Genomic DNA, 11,921 nt, shown 5'->3' on the forward strand with positions numbered 1-11,921 from the left:
TTGGTTGGTAGACTCTGTAAACAACACCAGTGTGGGATGGTAGACATAACACCAGTGTGGGTTGGTAGACACTGTAAACAACACCAGTGTGGGTTGGTAGACACTGTAAACAACAGTGCGGGTTGGTAGACACTGTAAACAGTGTGGGTTGGTAGGCATAAACAACACCAGTGTTGGTTGGTAGACTCTGTAAACAACACCAGTGTGGGATGGTAGACATAACACCAGTGTGGGTTGGTAGACACTGTAAACACCAGTGTGGGTTGGTAGACACTGTAAACACCAGTGTGGGTTGGTAGACACTGTAAACACCAGTGTGGGTTGGTAGACACTGTAAACACCAGTGTGGGTTGGTAGACACTGTAAACACCAGTGTGGGTTGGTAGACACTGTAAACACCAGTGTGGGTTGGTAGACACTGTAAACACCTGTGTGGGTTGGTAGACACTGTAAACACCAGTGTGGGTTGGTAGACACTGTAAACACCAGTGTGGGTTGGTAGACACTGTAAACACCAGTGTGGGTTGGTAGACACTGTAAACACCAGTGCGGGTTGATAGACACTGTAAACACCAGTGTGGGTTGGTAGACACTGTAAACACCAGTGTGGGTTGGTAGACACTGTAAACACCAGTGTGGGTTGGTAGACACTGTAAACACCAGTGTGGGTTGGTAGACACTGTAAACAATGATACAACACACTTTAACACACTTTGAAAGGTAAATTCTGGAGTCTGCTGGCATCTCAAAGTTTTCCTTCAAAAAAAGTCCCAAAAAGAGAAGTTTCTTGATGGTGAAGGGCTCTTGATCCAAGGAATTTGACTTAACCCTTCCTGTCCTTGGATCGAACCCATTGCCTCCGTTCCCTCAGCGCAATACATGCAATCTCGTCTGTTTTATAGTAACAAGTAGAGTGTAAATTCACTGTTCCAATAACTGCGAAATTAATATATTTCGTTTGTGTTAATGTTAAATAAATCTCGGCTAACTCAAACTGGGTAGGATTTTGTTAAATTAAAGTTGATAATTTTTTAGGGGGGTTAATTCAGGCTGCTGGATGTTAAGGGATGTGTGCGGTGATACATGGAATTGAACCTGTCCAGTCCTATTCAGTCCTGTCCTCTCCTCTCCTTTCCTTCGATCGAATTTGATTCTCTTATTCCCCAGGCGCTTCATGAACCTACGGTTTTAGCGCTCCTTCATAACTTTAATAATAAAATAAGGCTGCTAAGAAGTCATTTTCGGGACTAAATTAGATAACTGAGTGAATATTAAAGCATAAATATATCAGTGTAGAGGAGAAACAGAATATATTGAGTATCTAACTTACGGCATTTTGGCTTCTTTTACCAATTCTACAAAAGTCAACAGCAGCAGTATTATGTATTCAAAAAGCGCGCCTAAAGAGGTGATTTGTGACTGGCTAGTTCAAGACGGTTTGTTTCCCTTGCTCACCATCATATCTGGTTTCTTATTGGCTGGTGCCTCCCAGGTGCAAGGAATAATAATCACTACAAAAGAGCTGTTTTTCTATTAGTCGGATGTAAACGTGTGTGTGTGTGTGCGGGAGGGGGGTAGGAGCGCTTTAGTGAACTCGTGTCCATGTCGTATACTTATCAGTGTATATAAACTGAGAAATGTATATCTCTTGTGTATATTTATACTGAGAGTTTACTTTAATACATATTTTTGGATTTAATTATTGTTGGTGATAGTGTACTTGTGAATTCCGGCCTTAATGACCCGAGTACAGTGATAGTCTTTTCACACGCTGCCTCGTTCAGTGATCACCAGAAGGAACCTTGAAGGTCACTGCTCGTACCGCGAAGATGACTTCACACAGGTAAGTGTTGTCCACAATTATACGCTGTTGAGGATGTTATCGATGATACAAGAGTAGGAATACCGCTTCATCGTGTAGAAAAAATGTTAGAAAAGTATTACATTGCCTATGTCAGCGACAGAACTGTCCATCAAGCCGTATGTTAACAATGTTACCAGGAACATGATGAATTGTCTAGGACAGGCCTAAAAGATTTTTTATTTTACTTATTTCCACTAAACATTGCAACAGTTATCTATAATTTTGAAGTGTTGAGTCTAGAATGAAGAACATAATCATCACTGTCATGTTCCTGCGTAATAAATCTGAATGTACTTATATACACGTACAATTAAAAGCAGTTATGGCTTATGCATTTATAATACATAATCCGAGAGATTACATTTAGGGCTAAGATAGGAAGGTGCAGTGCAGAGTGTCACCGTGAACCGGGATTAAATGTTTCTTAAAATAGGTAGGGACACAATTAGAAAAGAATTGTGTATGTTTGCAATCGTGTCATTACGATTTCGTGAGTCATTATGTAGTGAATATTGGGACACGATCAGTGAAGAGTAAGTTTCATTCACGGATATTTCTTATATTTTCTGAAAGCTTAATACTCTCATAAAGTATTATTTTTTAATGTACATTATGAAAATTATTTTCACTGAATTCATCATGTATACTGTGGAGACATACAGCGCTGTATAGCCCTTGTGGTTTAGCGCCTTATAATAATGTGGACACATATTAAGAGCACAAGCAAAAGCCTATTTATCCGATCTTATTCTCGTCACTAGCTGTTAGTTAATTCTTCAGGGATGAATCCCCTACAAGGGCCAGTGTGTTTGGCTTTGGTAGGCCACGGCAACATCCATTACTTTAGTTGCCTGTGTGTCCTTTTACTTAACATATTGTCGTTAATTCTATCAATATTAATAGCTTAAGTGTGCTGAGAGCATCCTCGCCAGTGTTTACTGGGTTGGTGGTGCCCCAACGACGTTAGTCTGTGTCTGGAAGGGAGGAAAGAGGAATCGGGCCCATTTTTGTGGACAATTTTCTCAGAAAAATAATCAGCCATTATGCAGCGTTCATGCTGAAAGCAATTTTCTGGAGTACAACTCTGATTAAACTGGTCTCACATATTTGTGGTTACAGGGTCTACTGAGTTTCTGGCCCTGCAGGCCCCTAAAGGGAGGTTCCTTGACGCTGGTGAGGGGTTCTTGATCTAGGGAATTGGATCTGTACTCCGGCTCCCTGAATTGAGCCTGAATACCTTCCATTCCCCTCCACATGCGCTATATAATCATACGGGTTTAGCGCTCTCCCATAATTATAATAATTTAATAATCCTGGCCCTGCATCCTCACTGGCTGCTGCTGAGTTCCTGGCCCTGCTTCCTCTCTGGCTGCTGCTGAGTTCCTGGCCCTACATCCTCTCTGGCTGCTGCTGAGTTCCTGGCCCTACATCCTCTCTGGCTGCTGCTGAGTTCCTGGCCCTACATCCTCTCTGGCTGCTGCTGAGTTCCTGGCCCTGCATTCTCTCTGGCTATTGCTGAGTTGGAAACATAAACACATATGCAGTTTAATGTGATCCTTTATTTACAACGTTTCACCCACACAGTGGGCTTTTTCAAGTCACACACACACAGCAGATGTGTGTGTGACTTGAAAAAGCCCACTGTGTAGGTGAAACGTTGCCAATAAAGGATCACATTAAACTTCATATGTGTTTGTTTCCATTGTGTCGGTATTTTATACCTTTTATTTTCATCTATTGCTGAGTTCCTGGCGCTGCATCCTCTCTGGCTGCTGCTAAGTTTTTCTCCTGGCTGCGTGAGACGTATCGTACCTACTCTTAACTATATACATGTATGTATAATAGTTCATGACTTTATTACTTTCTTGTCTAGTTCGGTTCGCTTTCTGACCACTCTAAGGCTAAGTAGTATTTCCCTAACATCCCTGTGACTCCTCTGTGATTTTAACTTCCAGCTGCTCCATCGGGAACCTGAGACCAGCCTCTCTAACAGACTTTTCCTTGATGAACATCAAAATGGTATACAATACCGACAGGTTGTTAGGTAAGACACATATGCAACAGTTAGACAACTTTATTCCGAAACGTTTCGCCTACACAGTAGGCTTCTTCAGTCGAATACAGAAAATAGGCAGGAACAGTAGAGATGTGAAGACGATGTAATCAGTCCATCACCCTTGTAGTCGTAGAACCTCAAATTCTACGACTACAAGGGTGATGGACTGATTACATCGTCTTCACATCTCTACTGTTCCTGCCTATTTTCTGTATTCGACTGAAGAAGCCTACTGTGTAGGCGAAACGTTTCGGAATAAAGTTGTCTAACTGTTGCATATGTGTCTTACCTAACAGACTTTTCCTTGTCCACTCTACTAGTCCCTCTCAGTATTTTGGTCGTTGTAATCATGTAAAGTAAAAGGACACAAGTGCAACTAATGTGACATTTTATTGTGGCAACGTTTCGCTCTCCAGGAGCTTTGTCAAGCCGTTACAAACAGTACATGGACATAACATAAGAATGGAGGAACACTGTAGAAGGCCTACTGGCCCATGCGAGGCAGGTCCTTATCAAAAGGACCTCTACCCAAAGCTACCCAAGAAATAACTCCCGTACCCAATGACACCAATCAAACCCAGCCCCTCCCACTCATATATTTGTCCAGTCTCTTCTTAAAGCTACCCAAGGTCCTAGCCTCTACCACCCCACTGGGAAGACTGTTCCACGCATCTACAACTCTGTTAGAAAGCCAGTACTTATCTATGTCCTTTCTAAATCTAAATTTATCCAACTTAAATCCATTATTTCTGGCTCTTACCTGGTTTGACACCCTCAGTACTTTATTAATATCTCACTTGTTTATGCCCGTCATCCACTTATACACTTCAATGATATCTCCCCTCATTCTACGCCTCTCCAGACAGTGGAGATTTAAGGCTTTAAGTCTATCTATCAACTTTAAGGCTTTAAGTCTATCTATCAACTTTTCTGTACTTGACTGAAGAAGCCTACTGTGTAGGCGAAACGTTTCATAATAAAGATACCTAACTGTTGCATATGTGTCTTACCTAACAAGTCTATCTTCATACGGGAGGTTCCTTACACAGTAAATCATTTTAGTCATTCTTCTCTATAAGTTCTCTAATGAGTCTATATCCATCCATGTTCATTATATCCATCCTGTTGTAAGGGGACCAAAACTGAGCAGCATAATCTAAATGAGGCCTCACTAGTGATGTATAGAGCTGTAAAATAACTTTTGGACTTCTGTTACTTTACTTGGATTTATCTCAAGAAGTATATCTGTTGGCCTTGTTGCACACACTAAGGCACTGCTGTCTTGGCTTTAGATTTCTGCTTACCATGACTCCCAAGTCTTTTTCACATTCTGTATGATCAAGCTCTACTTCACCTAGATTATAGCTTCGAGGGTTATTTTCATTACCAAGGGCAAGTACCTTACACTTATCCACATTGAACTTCGTTTGCCATTTTTCAGACCAAGACATTAATTTGTCCAAATCGTCCTGGAGTTCATTGATATCCTCCTCAGAGTGAATTATACGGCCTATCTTTGTATCATCAGCAAACTTACTCATGTCACTCGTAATCCCTTCATCAAGGTCATTAATGTAAATTACGAACAAGAGAGGGGCTAAAACTGATCCTTGTGGAATGCCACTAGTGACTAATCCCCATTCAGATTTCACTCCATTAATGGTAACTCTCTGCTTTCTATTGGTAAGCCATGCCTCTATCCATGCTAGAACTTTACCTCCTACACCATGAGCTGCCACTTTTCTTAAGAGTCTCTTGTGAGGTACTCTATCGAAGACTTTACTTAAATCCAAATAAACAATATCATATTCCTTATCACTGTCAACTGCCTCAAATGTTCTATTGAAGAACGTCAGTAAGTTTGTCAGGCAGGAACGACCTCGTGAATCCATGCTGAGATTCATTTATCAAGTTATGCTCTTCAAGGTGACTTCTGATAATGTCAGCTATAATTGATTCTAATAACTTGTCCACTATAGATGTCAGGCTTATTGGACGGTAATTTGAAGGAGTGGACTTATCCCCTGATTTGAATATAGGAACCACATTAGCCATCTTCCACAACTCTGGCACAACACCGGTAAGGATGGAAACATTAAACACACTCGTTAATGGCTGACTAAGCTCCATCCTGCATTCCTTAAGTACCCTGGAAAACAGCTCATCGGGTCCCTGGGACTTATTTTGCTTCAGAGTGTCTATCTGTTTAATAACCATGTCCCTCGTGACAGTAATATTAGTTAATTTAAATTCATCAGGAACTAAATAATTGTTAATTACTGGAATCTCATTTACATCTTCCTGTGTAAAAACTGACAAAAAATAGTCATTAAATAAGGAACACATTTCCAGTTCATTATCCGTCAGCTGTCCATTCCCAATTTTCAGAGGTCCTACTTTTTCCTTCACCTTCGTCCTATACACTTGAAAGAACCCCTTTGGATTAGTCTTTGATTCATTAGCAACTCTAATTTCATAGTCACGTTTAGCCTTTCTAATCCCCTTTTTTACTCCTCTTTTAAGCTGAACATATTGATCAGTAAGGTTAACCTCTCCTCTTCTGATGCGCCTATAAACTCCCATTTTCTCCCCTAATAGATGCTTTAGCCTCCTGTTAACCCATTTGGGATCGTTATTATTAGACCTAATTTCTCTCTGGGGAATGTATATACTCTGGGTACGGTGTAGATTATTAAGAAAGCAATCATAAAATCAGATCACTTCATAATCATAAGTATGATCATCGTCAATAAAATCATTAGCTAGATAACCCCAATCAAGATTAGACAGGTGTTCCCTAAGTCCATTATAATCGGCAGAACGAAAATCAGGGATTTTTTACTGTATTATCATTATTCTTGCATTCCCAGTTAATGCTAAAAGTGGTGGATTTGTGATCACTTGCGCCAAGCTCTTCAGTGATCTCCAGATTATTTACGAGTGTTTCCTTATTTGACAAGACTAGGTCTAGCAAATTATTACCCCTGGTAGGCTCTGTTTCGCACTGCTTTAGAAAACAGTCCTGAACTGTTTCCATAAAGTCACTGGACTCTAGATTACCTGTCAAAAAATTCCAGTCTATTTGACTAAAATTAAAGTCCCCTACTATGACTATGTTATTGTGTCTAGAAGCCCTAACAATTTCGTCCCAAAGAAGTCTCCCTCCATCGTGGTCCAAGCCTGGAGGTCGGTACATTACACCTAGAATTAGTTTTTCTTGACCCTCTACAAACTCTACCCAAACAGATTCTGGTACTGTTCCATCTATTTTTATACCTGTTTTTATGCAACAATTAATGTTTTCTCGAACATATAATGCAACTCCTCCCCCCTTCCCATTACATCTATCCACATGGAACAACTTAAACCCTTGAATATTACACTCAGCAATCATATCCCAACTCTTTAAATCATACCAAGTTTCAGTTAATGCAATGATATCAAAGTTCCCAGCACATGCTACCAAACGTAATTCATTAATTTTATTTCTTGCACTTCGACTGTTAGCATAAAATACCATCATATGTTTTTTCTTCTGCACATTTTTCCTATTCATCTTTTTTTTTACACAATTTCTGAAATTATCCTTACCCAGAGTTACTCCATGACAGTTACTATTAAGATTCTAACTAATCCTAGTTTAAAGTCCTAACAACCCCCTCAACTAAGCTAGCAAGAAAACCCACACCTGCCCTGGATAAGTGTACACCTGAACACTTATCCATTGTACACCTTTGTACATTTTCCAGCCTGACATGCTTAATGGAATGTAGTTACATAATGGTCTTGTATACTCCAAGATGAGCCTGACCAATGTCATATACAATTTTATGAATCACCCTTGCTGAGGTTTCTGAAAGCTATCCGTCTTGCATTTGTTGCAACAGTTATTTGGTTGATGTGCGCTTCAGCTGATTTACTCTGGATTATGTTCACTCAGAGGTACTTATCTCCAGGGAGGTTTGAAGCTTTTGTTTCTCGAACCCTACTCAGTTTCCGGTCGTCTTTGTTATTGTTTTTACGCTAATCAAATAAGATGTACTTTGAACTTTTCTCAGTTTCCCACCGTTTACCCATTCATCAGTCTTCTCTTCTGCAGCTGTGTAAATTCGTGAGGTGCCAAACCAGGTGATCCCCCAGCCTCCTTTTCGTTTATAGTTAATCATTAAGGGAATCACAGAGAATCTTTCCTATGAGCTCAATATCTAGGTCTTGGATGGAGGTAGGTTAACGTAATACACAGAATCTCCGGTGTAGGACATGAAGAAAGCAAGAGTAAGGAGATTTTTATCTCTTCCAGGACTCTTTCAAAGAGTTCTTATAATACAGACAGGCTGAAGAATAAGACACCTGTTCAACACTTTAGTATCTCAATTGTCAAAATGTTTTGCCTTCACAACAGGCTTCTTCAGTGAACAGCGCTGTGTGACCCTGGGGGGTTTAGCGCTTAGTTTTGATAATTCATCAGTCGAATATGAGCGAATATAACACTGGGGACCGTAGTTGTTGTTTTGACATACTCGCCCTTACAAAGGACAATCAGTTACTTGGGTCCAGTGCATCATTATGTCACGGCCTTCCTGATGATCCCTTCGTGGTATTCCACCTCGCTCAGACTCCATAAGTGATCCTCTCCGTGGTGTTCCACCTTGCTCGGACCCCATAAGTGATCCTCTCCGTGGTGTTCCACCTTGCTCGGACCCCATACGTGATCTCCTCCATGGTGTTCCACATCAATAACATGTGTGTGTGGGACTATAATACAAATAAAGTAAATAAAAGCAAAGAGATCAGGATCATATATGACTGCCTCCCATTCCCTTTGCGTTGCATAACCGCTACTGGTTTAGTGCATCCCCCCCTTAACTGTTGTTGCATTACTATCCTTCACAGGGGAGCCACCCTCCTTTAGAACACCAAGACAAAAGCCTCAAAAGTACCAGGTAAAAGTTTGTAGAAAGGCTGAATGGAACGGGTAGTGATTGAAGAGGGAAGGGCTTGAACAAGAGAGAGAGAGAGAGAGAGGGGGGGGGAAGGGGAAGGTTCTTTATATAAGAATATATGGATAATTAGCTGTGCGCTGCTACCCTATTCTATATAACAGTCACAAGGTGGGAACGAAAGCTAACTATGTTCCCCTGTCATATTCCATCATGCAGGATGGTGCTCGTACAAGCTGTTGAAATCTGTCAGCCCGAGCTGGGAGACTTCAGCGGGGTAGTAAGGATATCATTAAACATTCCAGCAAGAGTTCAAAGGTTTCAAAGATTTCCTTCCAGTATAGCTGGAGTTACTATTACTTCGGAATGGCCATCTCTTGGGATAGCCACACACAGAAATTGAATTACGAAGATATTTCCATCACGGCAGAGCAGTGCCAAGAGAAATTCTACACAGTAGACAGAGGAAAGGAAAAAGGTTGGATATATATATATATATATATATATATATATATATATATATATATATATATATATATATATATATAATATATATAATATATATATATATAATATATATATAATATATATATATATAATATATATATAATATATATATATTAATATATATATAATACATATATATATAATATATATATAATATATATATATATAATATAATATATAATATATATATATATAATATATATATAATATATATATATATAATATATATATAATATATTATATAATATATATATAATATATATATATATAATATATCTGTAATATATATATATATATAATATATATATAATATATATATAATATATTAATATATATATATATATAATATATATATATAATATATTAATATATATATATATAATATATATATATAATATATTAATATATATATATATAATATATATATATATATATATATATATATATATATATATATATATATATATATATATATATATATATATATATAATATATATATATATATATATATATATATATATATATATATATATATATATATATATATATATATATATATATATATATATATATATATATATATATATATATATATATATATATATATATATATATATATATATAATATATATATATATATATATATATATATATATATATATATATATATATATATATATATATATATATATATATATATATATATATATATATATATATATATATATATAATCTCACAAGATATCTACTCGCATACTATATATACACACAGGCACATACGTGCAGGCATGTGTGAGCGTGTTGGATAGGAGTGAATGGAGATGAACGGTTTTTGGGACCTGATGAGCTGTTGGAGTGTGAGCAGGGTAATATTTTCTGAAGGGATTCAGAGAAACCGGTTAGCCGAACTTGAGTCCTGAAGTTGGAAGTACAATCCCTGCACTTTAAAGGAGGGGTTTGGGATATTGGCTGTTTCGAATGACATCTAAACTGTTGTATTTTGAGTGCCTTTGCAAAGACAGTGATCCTTTGTGAGTGATGGTGAAACTGTTTTTTCTTTCTGGGTCACCCTGCCTCAGTGGGAGACGGCTGGTGAGTTGAATATATATATATATATATATATAAATATATATATATATATATAAATATATATATATATATATATATATATATATATATATATATAAATGTCGTGCCGAATATGTAAAACTGGTCAATTAGCATGAAATCATTTAAAATTAAGTCCTTTCTAAAATTTTCTCCTATACGTTTAAAGATATATTTTTTTCATTAATGTTGATGGAAAAATTTATAATTTTGCACTAAAAGAATCTTAGAAAACTTACCTAAACTTATTATAACAAGAACAATTTATTTTAGCTTAACCCAACTAAATATATTTTAGATTTGTTTACAATAATTTAATACTAAACAAACACAGTGAAATATATTTTTTTCGTTAGGTTCAGAATGATTTTGGCGAAATTATTGGATACACAAATTTTCACTTGTCCTATATGGCAAGATGAACGTTGCTATTTAAGCCAAGATCGCAAGTTCTGCCTATTCGGTACGATATATATATATATATATATATATATATATATATATATATATATATATATATATATATATATATATATATATATTATATATATATATATATATATATATATATATATATATATATATATATATTATATATATATATATATATATATATATATAATATAAATGTCAAATGCCTGAATAGGTAAAACTTGCAATTTTGGCTTAAATAGCAGCGCTCTTCTTGCCGAATAAGACATGCGAAAATCTGTGTATGCAATAATTTTGCAAAAAATCATTCTGAACCTAACGAAAAATATATTTCATTATGTTTGTTTATCATTAAATTATTGTAAACTTACGTAAAATATGTTTAGTTGGATTAGGCTAAATTAAGTTGTGATTGTTATAATAAGGTTAAATAAGTTTTTGAGGTTCTTTTGGTACAAAATTATTAATTTTTACATTAACATAAACGAAAAAAATATCTTTAAACGTATAAAGGACTTAATTTCAAATGAGTTCTTGCTAATTGACAAGTTTTACCTATTCGGCACGACATATATATCATATGCGTGTTACAGGTTTGCAGGACAGTTAGCTCTCATTGTAAACTGAGACAAACTATTGTGAAATCTGAGAATCAGCCAGAGTACTGCGACACTGAGTGAATGATCTAACACTACGTTACTTCAGTATATCCATCTCTCTCTCTCTTTTTTACACAGGGTTTGACAAGGTTAAGGATCCCTAGCTTTATTGACAAGCTATTTACTGGTTAAGGATTCCTAACTTTATTGGCAAGCTAAGAGCTGTTACCTACATCAGCTCATTTGAAAGCATAATTTATTATGAGACATACAAGTAGGGAACAGGATGAAGTTGGAGCCATCTGTGGGCCAGCATTTTCATTTGATCAACTGACTTTATCTCGTTGACATCATAATGCTGTACGAATGTGTTCCATACTCGCGTCATCCTGGGTATGTATGATCTCGGATGGAG

At 36.6% G+C, this 11,921-nt stretch overlaps 1 protein-coding gene across 1 annotated transcript in view; it reads left to right on the plus strand.

Moving 5' to 3' along the window:
* Positions 1-1,829: 1,829 nt before the first annotated feature.
* Positions 1,830-11,921, plus strand: part of LOC128693788 (glutamate receptor ionotropic, kainate 2) — a 73,998-nt gene continuing 63,906 nt past the window's right edge. Inside the window, exons 1-3 of the mRNA XM_053783664.2 lie at positions 1,830-1,843; positions 2,768-2,826; positions 2,984-3,037. Coding sequence (XP_053639639.2) covers positions 1,830-1,843; positions 2,768-2,826; positions 2,984-3,037 — 127 coding nt within the window. The remainder of the gene's footprint in view (positions 1,844-2,767; positions 2,827-2,983; positions 3,038-11,921) is intronic.

The sequence above is a fragment of the Cherax quadricarinatus genome, chromosome 34 (assembly GCF_038502225.1).
Source record: "Cherax quadricarinatus isolate ZL_2023a chromosome 34, ASM3850222v1, whole genome shotgun sequence".
In the NCBI taxonomy this organism is placed as follows: Eukaryota; Metazoa; Arthropoda; class Malacostraca; order Decapoda; family Parastacidae; genus Cherax; species Cherax quadricarinatus.